The following is a 19844-nucleotide window of genomic DNA, read 5'->3' on the forward strand; positions in this document are numbered from 1 at the left end:
TATACAGAAGAAAAGTGTGAAATGCAAAATGACTTCAGCAAATCGAGGGAGAAAAAAAAAAAAGTTATTTTGCGAGGTTGTCATAATAACCATGAGTGTCCCACACAACGGGGTAATTATGGTTGTGTGCTTATGCACAAGCGGCAGATGGCGGTCGTCTCACCCTGGACAAAAGAGTATGAGCCAGACGGGTTAAGGAGGACTTAATATGGGTCCACACCGGGTGATGAGTGGTCTATGAGCACCAACTTGTTGAGGTCATCACATGTCAACATGCAGCAAGTTAAATCCCTTAATACAAGCCTTGCAGTTGTCTACTTAGGGCCTCCTTATACTACACAACTTTGATGAAGATTTGGGAAAGATTCTTGGCAGACTGGAGTCTTTTGACAATCTTTCAAGAATCTTTGTCAAATTATTTTTTTTTTGCCACCTGAACTCATTTTTTGATGGGTGACAGACTATGGATGGAAAGGGGGGTCCTTGGATAACAGATTGCGTAATCAGAGATAATCTATTCTCAGTTTTTTCCTTTCGAGAAGAATTTCATCACCAGAGTAGTCTTGAAAACCCCTGGTCAACATTTTGGGACTATTAATTCACACTTTGTACGTCTCCTTCACACACAGAGGGAGATGAGACACAAAGCAGCAAATCCATTTATTCAGGGTTTTTTCTACATTTAATATGATGAAAACAAGGCCCTGTACAGTCCACCTCAGCAGTGAGTACAATAACAATTATTTTACAATTTATACACTTTAAAACATGGTGTTCTGTTGGATCCTTCGTTAAATCCTGCAAAAAAGAGAAATGATTTTGCTAGACTGGACATGGCAGATCCCACTATCCAAAACCAAAATAGAGCCGACAGTCCCATTTTACAAATGGCTACACCAATTTGGAAAAAACAAATAAAAAAATAAAATAAAAACAAATCAAAACAAAATGAAAATAATCCAAAGAAACCTGACCGACTAAACCACCCAACCCCCAGTTTTAGACTCTGAATGTGCCATTTCATCTTTCTTTTGAAAAGGCATGCTCTGGGGTCTCCTGCTTTGCCCTGCAGGCCCCGTCCCTGAACAATTAAAAAAAAAAAAAAAAAACAACAACCTCGCCCTGCCTTGCCTCCTCTCATGCATGCATACTGGCATAACTCTGAGGTCACTGCCCAGGTGAAGTGCGACAGCAGAAATGCCCTCTGTCGCCTTCACCGGCCTGTGGCCTCCGTCTGAAGAGCCAAGGTAGGAGGAGGAGACACTGGGGTCCCCAGGGTCCAGGCTTGCGTCTCAAGCCTCCCTGCATTTACTATGGAGAGCCAATAGTGTCAGACAATTTGTACAACCAGCATGGTGCCACACAACAGAAGCACATTTACACCGACATTCAAAAAATAGATATATAATGGAACAAAACTACTCTGGGAAGAGACTCTTCTCCATTGGTTAGTGGATGGTCTCCAGGGAAACAGGTGGGTGTAAGCCAATCGTTGTCTCGTTTGTGCACATTTTTTTGTATGCTTTCCTGTTTTGTTTCTAACAGGCGGAAGTGAAACAGTGAGGTGGTTCCACACTCCGACACCAACTCTTCAAGCCCCCTTCCCACCCCCCAACTGGGATCCAACCCAGCTCATCTGGGACCACAGAAGAGATTTATTTAAAATTACCAAGAGCACTTACCAGGTTTCTTGAAAACATTTCGGTACAGAACTCTGTGGTAGGAAAGGCCAGTCCCCCCACCCCATCCCCTCCCAGGGTTTTGCCCAGAATCAATGAGAAAAAAAGAAACCCCCAGTTCATGCGTGTAACACAGTCCCAAAAGAAAGCTCTCTTGTCGTTTTCATTTTCCACGTCACTGTATTTTGCATTCTTTATGCTACATATGTGTACACTTTGCGATCTTCGGGTGTTCTTGCCAAGTATTCTCTCTCAATAAGTCCTTCAATGCGCTTCTTAATCACCACAGGGCTGGGAAGGAATCGCGCTCTCAGTTGCTGGGTTACCTGGAGACGACAGAGTGAACAGAACAAGGAAGTTATTCATGAACAACATGCATCTAGAATCACTCAAGCAGGCCCTCCGCATGTGACGGGCATTAGAAGATCCTGCTTTCATGTTCTCAGACAGCCACAAGCTGCAGTTCTTCACTCAGCTCCCTTTCTGTGAAAAAGCACTGCACCGTTCCCACACGGATCACATATCCTGTTTTTACGCAGACGCCCAGGACCTGTTCTCCTAATTACATAACTGCTCTTCAATGCACTGAGGTACTCAACGTAGCGCAGCTGTGTTACAATAAAGACAAAGAAAAAGGTGTGTGTGTGTGTGTGTGTGTGTGTGTGTGTGTGTGTGTGTGTGTGTGTTGAGAGCTTACACATATGTGAAATACTTTTGATTCATTAGACTGTGGCACTACTGTGGACAATTTCATCTCGCAAAAATTACTCAAGGTTAGGAATACTGACATTATCAGCATTGGTGTGGATATTATAACCAACCGTTCTTCTTGGAAATGATCAAACAAAAACGCCGCCATGTTGCTGGTCTCACCTCTGCAACTAGAACATTGTGCTGCATCTTCTTTCTGGACTTCATGATGCGCACGATGGCCGCCTCGATTTCGTGCTTCCTGTCGTCATCCACCTTCTGCCGCGTCTCCTTGCGCTCTGGGTCCGACTCGCCCTGCTTGGCAGCCACTGCAGCGTTGCAGTACACGCAAGCACACACGCAAGCACACACGCAAACACACACGCAAACACACACGCAAACACACACACACACACAGACCAGATTCAAGTTAAAAGGTCATGTCAGGTTCAGCTAACATTGCAGTAAAGAAATCCCTTGAACACCAGCATTTGTGTGTGTGTGTGTGTGTGTGTGTGTGTGTGCTGGCGGGGGATGTGGGTACTCACCTGTCTGGATCTTTACTCTGTGCAGTTTGGAGGTGAACTGGTCGTTGACAGTGAATACATGTCCGTTCTCGATCTCCTTGGACTTGGGCTCCTTGGTGAGGACCCGCTGCGTGGGCTTCCCACAGGCCAGAGACTGCAGCGCCCGCACCAGCTCCCGCTCAGGGATGTCTGTCTCCTGCTGGATCTCCTACACACGCACCGAGCCGGTGGATGGAGATGGAGGGAGGGAGGGAGAGAGAGAACAAACTTTTGTTTAGTCACCCAGTTGGCAATTAGTACACCATGCTACCATGAGACCAAGAAAAAAGAAAAACTTGACAAAAAAAAAAAAACAAAGTTCCCGTCAAAACTGGCCGCACACAGAAGCCACACAAAAGCAGTGGTCTGTGGTGGTTTGTTTTGCATGCCAGTAAACAGGCTTCTTGTGTTCAAAAGCTGACTGCTCTTGGCTATGTCCAGAGGCAGGGAGGGGCAGGCATTGTGCCAACAGTCAACTCTGGCTTGTGAAACTACAGGGTGACCAAAGACTTTAAGAGTCCTTTCCAAAACAGCAGCGAACTCAAGAGCAGGTCTAGTACTGATCTGGACCAGAGCCTGATCAAGTTCTCATCCATCACAGTCATCTCTTCTAAAGGGTAGAGAAATCTACAGCCAAGTCCAGATTTACTCAAACCTGTGCCAAATTTAGACATAAGTTTGACAAAAGTGCATTATTATTTCACCAACAGGTTTGCTATGCCTGGAAATTACATAAGTAGTGCACCAATACAAAACATTGTGCAGTAGTTGTAAATTTGGTTAAAAAAAAAAATCTCGTTGGTCCAAAAAAAAAAAATAAACGAAACCAACATTTGCCATTGTGTATTAAACGTATGACCCTGGAGCTGGTAGAACCCACACTTATTTTGCTGGAGTTACAGGGGCAATGAGGCCTGTGTTGAGAAGAGGACTGAGGTGTTGATCTGTGAGGGAAGTTACCTCAAAAGTGGATTTCTCTCTGTTGTTGAAGAGCATGAGGATGGTCATCTGGAAGGTGGACACCTGCAGTATGTGCTTCCTGGTGTTGGAGCCTGTTACTTGGGCTCCACCGACGCCTGCATCTGAACCGTCCTCCTGGGAGATAAGGGAACGGGTAAGACGGTCAGACTAGAACAGCTCGAATCTCAACCTTCCTCCCGGCAAGGAATACAGCAGCTAAAACAGTCTGACTAAAATAACTCAAATCTCACCATCCACCTGAGCAAAACAGGCCATAGAATAGAAAGAGCATTACTGAAAAACAATTCATCTTTCTAACTACTGTACACTTTACTATCGATCCTTCTCAACTTTACAATCTTGTGCGGCATTCATACAACATTTTAAATTTGATTAGAGATCAAATTAGCTGCAACTGACGTCTCTTGTGGTGCCTGTCATCATACCTTAACCTGTTGAGGAATTAATTATTTTCCTGGTTCAGAATTCTACGCAAACGATCTATAGTTTCAGTGTTCTTTACACAGTCTAGGGGGAAAACCTCAACACCAATACAATACAGCAATCAAGCCAAAGTGTGCAATATTCCCTATAGAAGCAGTGATTTGTTTGCAGTGTCTATTTGAGTGTGGTGTCTGAAATCTAGTGTAACCTTATCAGTGTATGTTTGTGCACTGTCTATATATAGTGTGACGTTTTTGCGTGTATCCACTCATTCATTTAATGTCAATAGTATAAAAGTATATTTTCTTATAACATCAGCTCCAAGACTGTTCCTTCATTGGGCAGCCAGATTGCATACAGATTGGTAAGGTGTAGAATATCTGGTTTAGTGAGCATGAAACACCCTGTTGGCACAATGTTAGTGTTCATGTGCACTACCTTTTTGATAGGGCCGTAGAAGGTGGCATTGAGGTCTGCAGAGCCCATGTGATGCTGCAGGGTGAGCTGTCTGCCGCTGTGCTTAGCCAGGTAGAACCTAAACCGCATCGTCACCACGGCAACACAACAACACAACATCAGTTACCACCCAACGGACAAGACACACCAGCTCAACACAGCTGAACTTTAACGCAAAACAAATTAACTAGACACATGAAACTTCACATATTGCCATCTCAAGTTGCAATCTATGCTTGCTGCATGAATTAGTAAAGAAAACTCGTTTGGTATTGTTGCTATTATCATGTTATAAGTCAAAAGCCTGTATTCTGCAAAGGTCAAGACCAATGACAACAACCACAACAACAACAAAAACACAATTGTTCCCAGACCTTCTGAAGACCTCAAAGGCGTGTCTGGGTGAGGGGGGGATGTTGCATTTGGGTGTGGCTGACTGGGTGGGCCAGTATCCTGTAGTGAGAACTCTTACTGTTAAGTCCACACCACCTAAAGACACCTGCAGAGAGAAGACAGAAATAGCGAACATTACATCAACGGTCAAGAATGTAACTTTTCGATCAAAGCGGTGCTATCCACTCTGGTGGTGAAAGGTGCAGTTGTGAGTCTCACCCCAGTTGATTGTAAATGCTGCCGGAACTCGTCCATGGTTGTGTTTGAGATGCTCATGTCCCTGAACATTCCTTCCAGTTTAGAGGTGAACTGACATCCGCACTCAGTCTGCAAACACACACAAACATCACGCTCATACAAAGGACGTCTACTCACTCATCTCACTTCAACAACAAGTCATAGAAGGGCTTCCCAAATCATGTGTCATTCTTAATCCTAAACCATTTCTACAAGCTTTACACCATGTCTAAATACATTTCTATTCCTAAATGTCAAATTTAATATTCAACATCTGTTCAGTTTTTACCTCTGCGCCTCCACAAAAACATTTGACTATCAACTTCAGTTTTGGAGGAAATACACAACACTGAATTGACAGCTTCAGGTCAATTCAGGAAACAATTTTTTTTCTCCAGTTTTCCAAAGAGTCACAGATAGCACCTTTATCAATACTTTCACTGACTTGGAAAGTTTTATTTTCCACAATTTAAACAGCCAGGGAATGTATGCCTACAATAGCGACTTGCTATAGTGGCTATGCGTCATTCACACTACTATGCAAAAGCAGAGACCTTAAGGAGATTCTGTTCCACGCAGTGCTCACCTTGAGTTTGGATATCATGTTTTTCTCAGAGTCGTCAGAGACGCTCTTGTTGGTGAGGAGTCTTCTGGCCAGGTGCTGCTTGTAGTACCTCTCAAACACGTCCTTCTCCTGCATGAAGCGGAACAGCACCATGGCCTTGTCCAGGATAGACTCCACCTCCTGTTCTGTCAGCTACACACACACACACAACATGGGAAAAAGAAGCATGTGAGAGAGTGTGTCTGTGTGTGTGCACTCTGCTTTTAGTGCAGAGTTGAGTGCTTTAATGGTCTTTTCACATTAACACGTCACCAGTAACGATTTCAGATATTGTAGCTGTGCCAGAGACTTCATTAGAGTATCGCTATGCTAAGAGGGTAAATGACCCATGCTTGTGTTCCATGTTTATACGATATTTAAAGGTGCCATGTGTAATGTCCGCCAAAAAATCAATTCATACTCCACATTCCATAAAAGATGGGGCAGTATACCTCCAGAAAGTGAGTTGGTCTACCCTAGAGTAACAACCGAGACACGTGTATTGCAGTTTGGCTGGCGGTTATGTTGCCCGCATACCGCCTCCCATGGCCGAAACTGGTATTATGACACCTGTCGGGCTGTGGCTAGTAATTTAGCATGCTAATTTAGGTTGATCTCTCTGCAGCACTATACCTTGTCATTTTTTTTAATGACATCATGGCCCTTATTTCTTCTCATTCTTTTAATGCGTGTAGCTCATTTTTTTTGGATATTTTTACCTCAATTCTTACACATGGCACCTTTAAATTACATCCATAAACATATATTTCAGAAAACTTGTAATGCAAAAAAATATTACCCCCTTGACTCCCTTCTTGAGCTTGTCGTCGATGAAGAGGGACAGGTACTCTGGTGAGCGCGAGTTCAGGTTGAGGAAGTACTCAAAGTCGCCTGCAATGGTCTGCTTGAAGAGACGGTCATTGTTGAAGGACTCCAAGAGGAAGCGGTCGAAACGAGACTTCAGGTCCAGAAGACCCTAGAAGAGATAAGGAGGAGACAACACTGACCACAATATCATCTACAGAACCTCCACTATGATCTATGCCAGTGGTTCTCAAACTTTTCACAATGAGTACCACCTCAGAAAACAATTGGCTCTCCAAGTACCACCACTATGACGGCATTAAAATACATTAGCGTAGGCCAATTTAACTACACATTTTACATTGTACATACTGTTTTGCGTTGTTTCTTGTTTTCAAGAAAGACAAAAACTAGTTTAAAATTTAACTTCAGTGATCGTATATACATACACATTATATATATATATATATATATATATATATATATATATATATATATATATATATATATATATATATATATATATATATATATACATACATACATACATATACACATTATTTATTATATATATAAAATTTGAACTGACTATTTAGTCTTTATGAAAAAAAAAACACCTTGGAGACTAAACCTTGGAGTACCACTAAAGAAAGTCTCTGTACCACCAGTGGTACCCGTATACGACAGTTTGAGAACCACTGATCTATGCTATGCCCATGTTCTATGCCATGTCCATGCTCTACAGGCGGACACTGTTGTTCTTCAGCAACAGTCACATGAACAAAGTAAAAAATAAATAAAAAAATACTTTTGATAATATTCCCACTGAGCTTGTTTGAAATGCTGGCTGCAGAGACTGCATGAGGAGCAGTGTCCCCAGAGTGGTGTGTGGCGGCTTATTTACCTGGATGTAGTCCACAGGGTTCTTGCCCTCGCCCTCCTCCGACACCAGGGCTTTGCCTTGCTCCCTCAGGTACGAGCTCATGCACTCACACATGGTCTTCAGGCCGTTTGGCACTCGGCTGAACAGCTTGTACATACAAGCCAGGTCTAGTGACAGAAAAAATATTTTTTAAAACGCATAAATATATGGCATACATCAAGAAAAAAAGAATCCATAATAGATGCAAGAACCACCAAAGGCCAAGGTTTATCAATGGCTCAAAAAAAAAAAAAAAAAAAAAACTTAAAAACGATACAAACTGAAACATCCAATGTGCAATGTGTCCAACTTCTGCAGTAGTTTAAAGCATAGAGAGCTGTGCCATCGTAAACATGTAAAATCAGATCTCACCTTCCGTTTTTCCGTTCTTGAGCATGTGGACCAGGCCCGAGTTCTCCATCTCCACTATGGTCTTCATGTGCTTGGAGATGAGCTCGCGCTCCACCACCTTCACGATGGGCTCCTCCGTGGACTTGTCTAGGCAGTGCATCACCCGCTCAATCTCCTCGTTGATGCGCGCCTCCACCTTCTTGATGTAGACGCTGGCACAGTTCTCAGCTAGGAACTTCTGGCTCTCCATCTGAGGAGAGAGACAGGGAGGGAGAGGGGGAGAGAGAGAAGGAAGCACTAATTTAAAAAAAAAAAAAAAAAAAAAAAAAAAAAAAAAACACTTACATGGCCTCTACCTAAACAACAATCCAAAATATTTCCTCAGGTCTGTATGTAGACAGGCATAGTTCCTAGAACTTCTTGCGTCTTCACACCGCATGGAACTGGGGGCAAAATAACTCTGCAGGTCTGTGCAAACCAAACCTTGTTGTTGCCATGAAAAGTTAGGCCAGAACGCACCAGCCCCCATTCAGGTACAACTGCCTGCTATGATTACACTACACATGCATAGGTAGCATTGGCAAACAAATATATTCTGAACAAACCAACCGACCACATGGTCTGTTTATAAGAACAAGAACAAGAATGAGATCAGCACTGTAGAAGAGTCCTGCAGTTAAACTCAACCTGTGATGGAAATTATCTCTAAATCAAATCTGTGTGCGGTTTAACTGTATGCAAATCAATCTGAATTGATAAGAGTAGACAGCTCACCAACCTGGAAAAATTCAGCTGACATTTCTAAAAACGGAGCCTCGAAATCTTCTTCGTAAACGGACCTCCCTTCGAGGCCTAAAATCATCAGCATCTGGCAGGCGTTACGGATGGCCCCCCTGAAAAGGAAAAAAGGAGAGAAGGAGAGAGACAAACAGTGAATCAGATGAAGAAATGGAAGAAACTCTTGGCCTGAGAAGCCTTCACAACGTGAATAAATCAACAGAAGTGGAAAAAAACCAGCCATCCCTAGCAGCCTCCCTGCTAGCATCATGCTAACTCACTCTGGCATTCCCACTTCTACTGCAATGCTAATCAGAGTCCGTGAGGACTGTTATTTGTGGAGGTGGTATTTATGAGTAGTTCATCGTGTGCAGACACATCATAGATCTTGTTTACATAAAAAGCTGTAAAAAAAAAAAAAGTTAATCAATAAGCCAGCCTACTGGGCCTTAAAATATAGTTTAACATGTTCTCAAAGTCCTTTCAGGTTTTTATTTTTTCTGTGCAGTAGTATCATTTTCCTTATCTCAAGACAGTCTGGTAATAAATAATTCAAGGAAGCAGCAGTTGGCCCATCTTGGTCACTTCACTATTTGCCCTCTGCAAATTACTCTGTCTCTTATCAGTGTCCGGGCATAAATGGCCACGTTGATCTTCCAGGGTAGATATGATTAACTACTAAAGGCAGTGCAATTGAGGCCACATTTCCCATTAGGTCCAGTCTCTGTGTGTGTGTGTGTGTGTGTGTGTGTGTGTGTTCGTACCGGTCCACCACTTCTCCCTTCCTCTCTCGGGCGATCATGTCCAGCAGGGTCTGCCGGAGGTGGTCTCGGATGCAGCCGTAGCGCACCACTTGGTCTCGGAAGATGATGAGGCCCAGGTTGTACACGTTCTCCACGTTGTTCTGCTGCACGTATACCCGGTCCTGGGAGAACAGGCACAATAACGGCGGGCATCAGCCATCAATGAACTACTGCGTTTATATTATATTAATATGAAAAAACAAGAGATATTATACAAGAAACATTTAGAGTGAGCAAACTACGTAGATAAAAAAGCCTAACCCTCAAACCCTAATACCAAAACTAGTCTGAAGGACTAGACTGTTTGTTTTCATGTTCCATTTGTACTTTTCATATTTCATATCAAGTTGTATTCCCAGTCGTAATTCCCAGTTAGGAGCAAACTAACAGACGGTAGCATCTTGTTCTTTGACTTGTGTTACCACTGGAATGCATCCATGTCAGTTTTTACTTGGATGTGACGCAATTCCCAGTTACCAGTTACCACTTCCATGGCAAATGGAACACAGCAATATTACAGTCCTATTTGGGAAAGAAAACAAACAATTTAATGGCCATCAGTAAGCGCCACACACCATGTACATGAGGATGTCTCTGATCATGACCATGGCCGTCTGGTGGTCGTTCCAAGCCTGGTTGAGAGTCTGCAGGAAGTTGTTGTTGAGGGAGTTTAGCACGTCTTCTCGTACCTGCAGGAGAGACGAGACAAGAGAGGTGAAAGCGCTGCAGTTACGTTACGTGTCCTCAGGGAAAAGAACAGGACTAAGCAATAATCAGAATTTCATTTAATTTTGAGGTGTTTTTATACCTGTGCATGAAATGGGATGCACTATACACTGAAAACACTGTGATTGAAGGCATACAATTAATACCCAAGTGGGCCTTCAGAGAAGAATAAGCCTACAGGGTCACTCACTTGAAAGGCATTACACCAAACATGCTCTGACTTTTCATTTCACTTTTCATAACACATTGCCATTGACACACACACACACACACACTTTGAACCACATTTCCCTTAAACCTGTTTTCACTGGAGAGAGTATGTGCAGAGCATGAGGCTGCACAGCTGTCAGTCCAGTCCATAAAAGCTTCAGATGATTCTCCAACACACACACACACACACAGCTGCTCTCCACCCACATGGCGTTTGTCAGCTCACAACGCTCACTGTCGGGGTCATTTAGAGGCCCACCATTAGCCCTTACCCACTCATTACCAGACACTGGCCCCAGCACTGGTCTACACCATTAATACGGAGACAAGGGTTCACTGCACAATTCGCAGACTCATTATTTCCAATGACAGGCCTGTGAGACGGACTAAATGTTTAAGCTCGATGACATGGAGAGACAACTGGCAGGATCATCCGCTGCACGCTAGGAGGAGCTGGCTCCTTTGTTCCAGAAATAGGGCTCGTTATTCTTGTTTTGGTGGTGTTAGGGGATGGCCTGGTGACCCCTGTGACCTATGACCTGCGACCCCTAGCTCAGGACTGCACCCCTTAACGATGTTTTGAAGCAGAGGGGCAGAAAGTGTGCTGCTGCTACCAGACCAGACACAGTCAGCACTGCTGAGCTCCTACTCTAGAGGAAAGAGCCTATGGCCTTTCAGCTGTAAAGCCATCAGGTTCTGAACAGGTTGTGCAAGTAAATCTGTGGGCTGTGTGTGTGTGTGCCTGTGTGAGGGATAGAGAGGGGGGGTATGTGTGAGTGAGAGATGGAGAAACAGTATGTGTTTGTGCTATCAGTGTGCGTGCGCCTCTGCATAGCCAGCAGGATTACAGCAGCTACCGGGCACTTGGGAAATGAATGCCAGCCTTGACCTCGAGTCTCTGCATAAATGCCCCACAATCACAGATAAGCCCCTGTGGCTCCAAGGCAACCTGCTGTTGCTGGGGCAGGGAGTCTGCCGCAGCGCCCTCTCTGGGTCAGCATGGGAACTGCTTACCATCTCCCCCCCTTGTACTCCATAATGGCTCAGTTAAACCAATGTCGGGAAAACAAAAATTAAAAAGCTCTTCCTCTGGCTCTGAAACTCTTTGCAGACATCTCTCATCATCATCTCTGCCGACTCTTCCCTCGATCAGCACTGGGTGCACTTCTTTGGAATGCAAGTGCATGACGGCCTCCGGACTGTTTTCTGCAGTCACTGGGTGAAGCTGGCACTTGACACATGGACCCGCATTGGATACTGACTCTAGGAACAGATCTGGGCCTGGCGTGGATCCTGACGCTATTGCTAACCCACTGGACCTCTCCCAGACGGCCAGGGCCACACATCCGGGATACACACATTTCAGCCAAGTCCAGGCATTGTAGCCTTTATTAATAAGGCCCCACATGCACACAGCAACAAAACAAAACCTGACAAACACAAAACGCACACTCCACGCAAGCACGGTCATATGGAGAGAGACGTTTGGCATTTGGTAGACATAACAGCGAATTTACAGTGGCAGAGTCTCCAGGTATGTAGGCTCCTGAACCACTAACCATGAGCAAATAAGCCACACCATAAAAAACTAGCATCCAGCAAGTTAAAGCATGGACTCATTTGAATAACAAATTTACAGTGCGAGCCCAGCCAAATATTTAACATAACGTCATTACTCCAGTTAGCCCAGAGGGGTCCCCTACAGCGTAGCAGGACTGGACGGCAAGATTACGGCACAGAAAACAGGGGAGATAAGGAAGCAGGGGAGGGAGGGAGGGAGAGAGAGAGTGAGATAGGTAGGAAAGAAAAAGGGGGAAAAATGGATCCGAGGAAGGTGAAAGAGCCCGAGAAATCCACCTTACATAACACTACGGCACACTTTCCTACTCTTAATTAGTAATGACTGGAAATAATTTATGCGGTTGCAGAAACGACTTGCTTTTTTGTATTATTCATTTTATATCTGCTAGATAAATGACATGCCTGGCCGCCCAAGACAAGCAGCTGCACGTCTGCACTGCAGTTCTAATCATCCTTAATAGTCTGAACATGCAACCTGCTTGTATATCCTGTACCCATTACAGGATAACTGCCTGATAACTACGTCTTGTTGCCATCATCAGCATGCACATTGTTAAGAGAAGGCACTTTAACTGAAGGTCAGGGATGGGCGTCTTAGCCTAGGTAATGCCAGACTCGCTCGCTTCAACTCATTTTTCACTGAGGCTAGGTCTTTACTCTGGAGAGGACTACACACCCTTTGTCAGAGCCAGTTTTTAGGTTTTGCAGGATAGTGCTGTCCAGAAAGCTGCACAGGCTGTTTCGAAACCTTGAGCATCTATCAGGCTTTGGGTTTCTGAGATCTCATTATTAAAAACGTGAGGTAGGTTACCAGGTAAGGGCTGCAACAAATGGTTTTCACGGTCGATTAATCTGTTTCTTCATTAATCAATGAGTTGTTTAATCGATAAAATGTCAGAAAATGGTGAAAAACATTTCAGTGTTTCCCAAAGCCCAAGATTAGCCAAAAGCATTTACGTTTATGGTCATAGAGGATGAATTTAATAGTTGACAGTTAACTGTTGCAGCCAGGTGATTGAATCCCTCATCTGGTGCTCATTGCCTGTGCCTCTAGCCACATCTGAATCCAGTGAAACCACAGTGACCACAGTTAGCTCACATTTGGCAGAACCCAGCTAAGTGGTTGCTCTCATCAATTACACTAACTAACACCACAACACAACACAAGGGCTTCGATGAAATGAGGCTCATTGGGCCATGTGAGAGAGAGGTGACATCTTACTTTTACTAGCCTTACTAGCCTTTATTGATATGACAGTGAAGAGCAGATGGGAAACAAGTGAATGAGAGAGAGAGGGAGAGAGAGAGAGAGAGAGAGAGAAAGATAGAGAGAGAGAAAGATGGAGATAGAGAGAGAGAAATAGAGAGAAAGATAGAGAAAGAGAGAGAGAGAGAAAGAGAGAGAAAGATAGAGAAAGAGAGAGAGAGAGAAAGAAAGAATGGAGAAAGGAGAGAGAGGAGAGAGAGAGAGAGAGAGAGAAACAGAGAAAGAAAGAGAGAAAGATGGAGAGAGAGAGAGAGAGAGAGAAAGAGAGAAAGATAGAGAAAGAAAGAAGAGAAAGAAAGATGGAGGTTAAAAATGGAGAGAAGAGAGAGAGAGAGAGAAAGAAGAGAAAGAAAGATGGAGAGAGAGAGAGAGAGAGAGAGAAAGATAGAGAGAAAGATGGAGATAGAGAGAGAGAGAGAGAGAGAGAGAGAGAGAGAGAGAGAGAGAGAGAGAGAGAGAGAGAGAGAGGGGAGGTAGAGTGGAATATAGAAAGGACGTCAGGACAGACTCAATCCTGGGTCCTTGTGAGCACTGAACCCTTATATGTGGTGTGGGATGCAGACAAGAGGTGAAGCCTTACTTTGTTAATGAGGTGCTCAGTGACGACCTCTCGCAGGCCTGTGTACAGCTTCTCCCCGTGCTTGTGGAGCACCATGGTGTAGGCGTTTCGGTAGAGCTCCTCGAAGCTCAGGCCGCTGTTGTTCTTCCTCTGGATCTCCTGAATGGCATTCTTCAGAAGGTCCCAGATGTTGTTTACGTACTTCTCATCCATAGTCATCTGTGGGGACGAGAGGGACAACAGAGGTGCATTTAGACAAATGTCCCCAAAAGTCTCAGGGAAACCCCCCCCATCACAGCTTGAGTTCTCATTTGGGGCAGTAATGTGACCAATGAAATCAAGAAGTGAATCTGAACAGGTAATCATTGGACAAAAGCCTCTGCTAAATAGGATATATAAACTTAATCTGAATAGGTTTCTGTGATTTTAAAATGCTTGGTACAGTGACAGTGGCACTCACAGTCATTCGCTTGAATTTGGCTCCAGAAGCCCTGAAAATTACTGTATGTGTGTGTGTACAGTGTGTGTACATTGTGTTTTGCACTCGCTAGTCAGCAGAGGTAGGAAGTTAATTCAGGTTGTGGTGAGCGTTAGTTACGCAGACAGAGAGAGACAGTCCGGCACGGCGGCGCGGCGCTGTTTTTCGCCCTCCACTGAGCGGCCCGGTGAGGGCTAGTGCACAAACTGAAAACGGTTCGTTCTGCTGGAGTGGGCCTGGCCGACGCTCTCCCTCAGGTGCACGGGAAACTAACAGCAAGGGCATTAGCATGATGCAACGCTGCAGTGATCAGATGTAATAAAATGCAAAGCATCCATCTCTCATACACACACACACACACACAGTGTAAACCCATTCCAATGACGATGTGTGAGATGCATGGGGGGCCACACTGAGCAGTGATCGAAGCGTGGTGCGAGCAGCATGCAGACAACAGTAATCCACTCCACACTTGGGATCAAATATTAGGCTAGGCAGGGCTTGGCTGTCTCCTGTGTGTTAAAAAGTCTGCATAGACAGAAAGGGCCTGGGTGGCTGAGCTACCACCTAGGGCAAACACAGGAATAAGCACAAGTTAGAGAGAGAGAGAAAGAAATAGACAGTGAGGGCAAAGTGAGTGTGACAGAGATGGAGACAGAGAGTAGTAGAGAGACAAAGAAAAATAGATAGAAGTGTAAGAGTGTGTGTGTGTGTGTGTGTGTGTGTGTGTGTGTGTGTGTGTGTGTGTGTGTGTGTGTGTGTGAGAGAGTGAGAAGGGCTGAACGAGAGGAAACCTAAATGCATAAGTAATAAGTGGGTCTATCAGAGAGCCATAACTGGGGAAGCAGAAGAGAGACTGCGGGGGGTCTGAGCAGGGTAGGAACTACTATTCTGTCTAACACGCAAAGTTAGCGCAAAATTAAAAAGGAATAGGCTAATTAAACTTACAGTGGAGTGGGCGCATCCTCCTTGCAATCACAACCACACTCTCCTTCACTTAGCTATTGGGTTTGTGTGTCCTTTAGCGCCACAGCAAGCTGAGGATGCAAGTGCTGCGGGCACACAGGATGTGATGTTAGCACGCTGAGGCTCACCGGTGCCGCAGGCCTATACGCAGCAGCCCACGCAGCAGCCAGCTGAGGGACAGCTGTGGCCCAGATCTGGCCCAGATTGGTCAGCTGGGGAACAGCTGTGGCCCAGATCTGGCCCAGATTGGGCAGCTGCCTGCCAGAGTGTGGGCTGAGCGGATGCCAGAGGCAGCTGGTCTTTGGGAGGAAGGTGTCCTCCGTGCCCTCAACGCTGAGTTAGGGCATAGAGAGAGAGAGAGACACAGGGAGAGAGAGAGAGACGGAGAGAGAGAGAGAGAGAGAGAGAGAGAGAGAGAGAGGAGAGGAGAGAGAGAAAGAGAGAGAGAGGAGAGAGAGAAAAAGAGAGAGAGACCGCTGCACAACGGAGCCCCAACGTATACACAAGAGTCTCACTATGAGATGATGGGCCTGTAAACAGGCTGTACAGACGCTCATCATCAGGTGACGTTAGGGGACATTGCCTGCGGCAAATACTCCTGGTGACAGGAAACTACCTCACAGACTGCGGAGAATGTTTTGGCCTTTATGAAGCATGAACACCACAGTCCCGTAGACAAAAGTTCAGACACACATCTCTGTTTCCTTGTGCTAATGAGTCTAAGAACAAGTCTCCATTTACCAATGGTGGTATGAATCTAGCCAATTAGAAGAGACTTTCTGAGACCACTGTGGACTCTCAGACTGAAACTCAGCAGATTTAAACAAAGCCTGGATGTTGACCTAAATTTACCAGAGTATGGAATATACAACCAACCCATTCTGGCATTAGTCCTCCTAACAAACAACATGGCCCCCTTCATAGTGAAAGCTACCACGTTATATTCAGAAAAGTACAGGACAAAGTAGAATATACAAGATGACTTACAATTCTGCCTGGAGAAACATTGCCAAAATTATGGGAAATGTATTATAGCCACCTGGCACACGTTATATTGCAACATTGCTAGTGAAGTTTTACAGCTTGATTTATGCCACATCAGTAAACTGCCCCTTCAAGGAATCCAGCAATGCATCTAGACATTCTGTATCCACTACAAGTTTTGTCAGTATCGACAAGAAGCTGAACACACTGTGATGGAACAAAAATGCATAGGTTACTCCATTGAATAATGCTACACTTTTGTCAATTTGCATAATATACTTAATTCAAATGTAACTTAATAGAAAAATACTCTTCAGTAACAGACTTCCTATTCTCCTTGCTGTGGTGGATATTTTGTTTGGCATGTACTTTTTGATCAATAGCCCTGCAACTTCTTCAGTGAAGTGATCTGCCACATTTGTGGTCACGTAAGCCTGAAATGAGGCAGTAAAAACCACAACAAACCTCTCTACCCAAACAGGAGGCTAGAAAGGCCAGTTTGCTATCTCTGAATCATGAGAAAACAAGCTCAGCAACACAGGAGAAAGTGTCAGAGACACAATTAGGGCTTGAGAGCTTCTGCAGCTTGGGTAGTTAGATTTCTGGGTCATGAGATCATTAAGGTATAGAGGCCCTAGTGGCGGTCTATAATGCTACCCCTTCCAAATGAGTGGTGCCACCTCTGCAGCATGCATGCAGCATGCATGCACCCCCCCCCTACACACACACACACACACACACAAACACCTCTTCAAAACAACATCCTCGCCACAAATGCAGAAAGCCTCTAGACTGGATCCAGATCCTGCTTTGGCTTAGAGTGGGTTATTTTATGGGGTACACTGGCTGCTGCAACTACTACGGTCAACTCAATCGCAAGGACCCTGAGCACTGAGGGATGCAACAGAACTGACTGCATTCCATCAGGCCAGCGTGAAGACAGTCTGGACATTGCAGAGATGATCTGAGCCACCAGAGGACATTAGCCTAGTGGTCCCCATGCTAGCACATCTACCAGACTTCACGATAACTAAGACTAATCACAATTTTGGTTTGAAAAGGCAAAGGGCAAGCATTACATGCAAAAGGTTGGTCATTTAGAGATGCTGAGAGGTTAAAAATGAAATGCTTTCTAGACAAAGACTGATAAGGTGTTAGGGAGTTTACAATATAGGCCTAAATAGGACTTGATCACACTAGGGAGGTAGGCCTACATTTATCACCTCAAACACACTGTGTAACTGAGAGTGCAAAACAAATATGACCATAGCAATCATACAGATGGCTAGATCAAGTCTTTCACAGGCATCACAATTAATGGAAATGTCCATTTTATACAGACCTGAATATAACCTACAGTATACTGATGTTTGTTTGTTTCAGTTGTAGGAAATACAACTAGTGAAATCTTATTAGGTGAGATTGCTTGATCGGCTTTATAAACAAACCCAAACTGAAGGTTTCCACTGCCTAGCCTAGCACACAGCGTCATATGGACCCTTAATAACTGGTCTTACTATCCAGATAGATAACAAGAATTTCAACAGTAGTTTAACAATATCTACATAACTGTAACGTTAGTTGGATGTTTACAATATGCACGACAAATATGACCATCTCAGATAGCCAAGTTAATAAACAGTTGGACGACAGGCCCTCTTCCTTCTGTGAATGACAAACGTCTCAGTGGTATAACGTTAAAATGTTCAGCCGCAGCCAATTGGAGTGAACTCAACTGGTATTGCCACCTTACACCACTCCATTATTTCTATCAATCTAGAGAGCTGTGTTTCTCAGTGTATGAACCTGAAATTGACGTTTAATGGTAGTGTTGTAATGCTGTAATACATGCTGTTGTAATGCTCATGATCAACATAGCTAGCAAGCAGTTTTAACTTGCTGCCAAAAAAACATAATCCAGGATTTATTGCCACGTAAACAGGGAAGAGATAAGATACTGTGCCACTACAAATTATTATAATAACTCTTAACACAAACTGTGGAATACCAAAATACACCATGAAAAAATATCAAACAAGTTTATACGACGGCTAACGTTAGCTAACGTTACGTGCCATCCGTTTTGAAACTGACCCAGCTACCGTTAGCAAGCTAGCAAGGCAGCTAATGAGTATCAACAGGGGCCTTTGCTAACTAGTTAGCTAGCTAACAAAGGTACGACCGAACTGTTTAGCTAACTAGCTAGCTAACGTTAGCTAAATAACGAGTTGCTTGGTACGATTTGTTCAAGCTACTTCAGTAAACTAGTGGTAAACTGAATGACAAATCTGACAATGTAATCATGTATCGTGATACATAATATATATATATATCGTGATTGATAGCTGTAAAAGTAGCTAGCTCCAAATTCATCATTATACGTTAGGCCTACAGATCTGCGCACACATCCTCACTGCTTGAGTAAAGGGCTAGCCGAGAAAGTTGTCCTGTCTACGGCCAGTACTTACAGGAAAAGCTCGTATTCTCATCTTGGTGTCCTTCTTGGGGCCGCCTTTGCTAAGGTTGGACATACTTGGGTTTCTTTCTTTAACTGTAACTATTTACATGAAAATCTTCTCTGGGAAGGGACAAAGGAGTAAGTTGGTGGAGCCGACTGTCAGCTTCCACTTGACCTTCCCCGAAAGTGAGTGTCCCCTCTCCTCGATTAGTTGTTGACAATCCGCCGCCGTTTTCACTCAACTCTACCTCCACATTCAATGATGGCGGACCACCAGCTCTCGCTGAATGAGGCTTATGAAGTGCAATTCACGCGAGAATGAACATTTTCTGTTGTGAAAATATACCCATGCATTTCTAAATAGGCCTTTAGGCTACAGGAGATTATTACTAAAGTTATAGTTGTAAAAAACATGCAACTATGATGCATTATAAGCGTTAATTATGTTGTAGCCTAATCTACTACCAACATCCCGAGTTTAAGTTTTAACGTTATGGTTATAGTTTTTGGCAAACACTTTTCTCCAAAGAGGTAGGCTAGCCTACATACTGAGTAATAAAAATAATCAAGGTGGTGCCTCAAACATCGTCTATGAATTAAAATAGGTGATGAATGTTTAGCCTACAGTAAAATTGCCCCCATCCTGTACCTATGTATACATGTATACGCGTTTATTTACATACATTTACATTACATTACACTAATAATAATTAAAACAAAAATAACAGAGGCCTTTTATTTTGTAACACTAAAACGCATATAGCGTAAAGCCTGAACATTTCTAAACATTCTACTCTTTTAACAGCACAAAGTAGCAAATAAATAAATAAATAAATATAATAATAATAATAATAATAATAATACAAACAACTGAAATTATATCCCGAAGGTTAACTCTTTATTCATAAAGCCAAACATGAGAGGGATGC

General features: G+C 43.8%; 1 protein-coding gene across 2 annotated transcripts; it reads right to left on the reverse strand.

Moving 5' to 3' along the window:
- Window positions 1–1618: 1618 nt before the first annotated feature.
- On the reverse strand, window positions 1619–19193 carry cul3b (cullin 3b). Of its 2 annotated transcripts, none has more exons than XM_048265300.1 (16): window positions 18926–19193; window positions 14051–14248; window positions 10262–10375; window positions 9648–9808; window positions 8885–8999; window positions 8128–8356; window positions 7738–7883; window positions 6829–7005; window positions 6012–6182; window positions 5408–5515; window positions 5170–5294; window positions 4778–4874; window positions 3896–4030; window positions 2918–3104; window positions 2553–2701; window positions 1619–2005 (listed from the first exon to the last, which is right to left on the reverse strand). In XM_048265300.1, exons 1-16 carry the CDS (start codon window positions 18986–18988, stop codon window positions 1874–1876), a joined length of 2307 nt encoding a protein of 768 aa, XP_048121257.1. In that variant the 5' UTR covers window positions 18989–19193; the 3' UTR covers window positions 1619–1873. The 2 variants fall into 2 exon arrangements, with proteins under 2 accessions (XP_048121257.1, XP_048121258.1); XM_048265301.1 differs by having other exon boundaries at window positions 1620–2005; window positions 2553–2698; window positions 18926–18995.
- Window positions 19194–19844: the final 651 nt, after the last annotated feature.

Source organism: Alosa alosa, chromosome 15 (genome assembly GCF_017589495.1).
Source record: "Alosa alosa isolate M-15738 ecotype Scorff River chromosome 15, AALO_Geno_1.1, whole genome shotgun sequence".
Lineage (NCBI taxonomy): Eukaryota > Metazoa > Chordata > Actinopteri > Clupeiformes > Clupeidae > Alosa > Alosa alosa.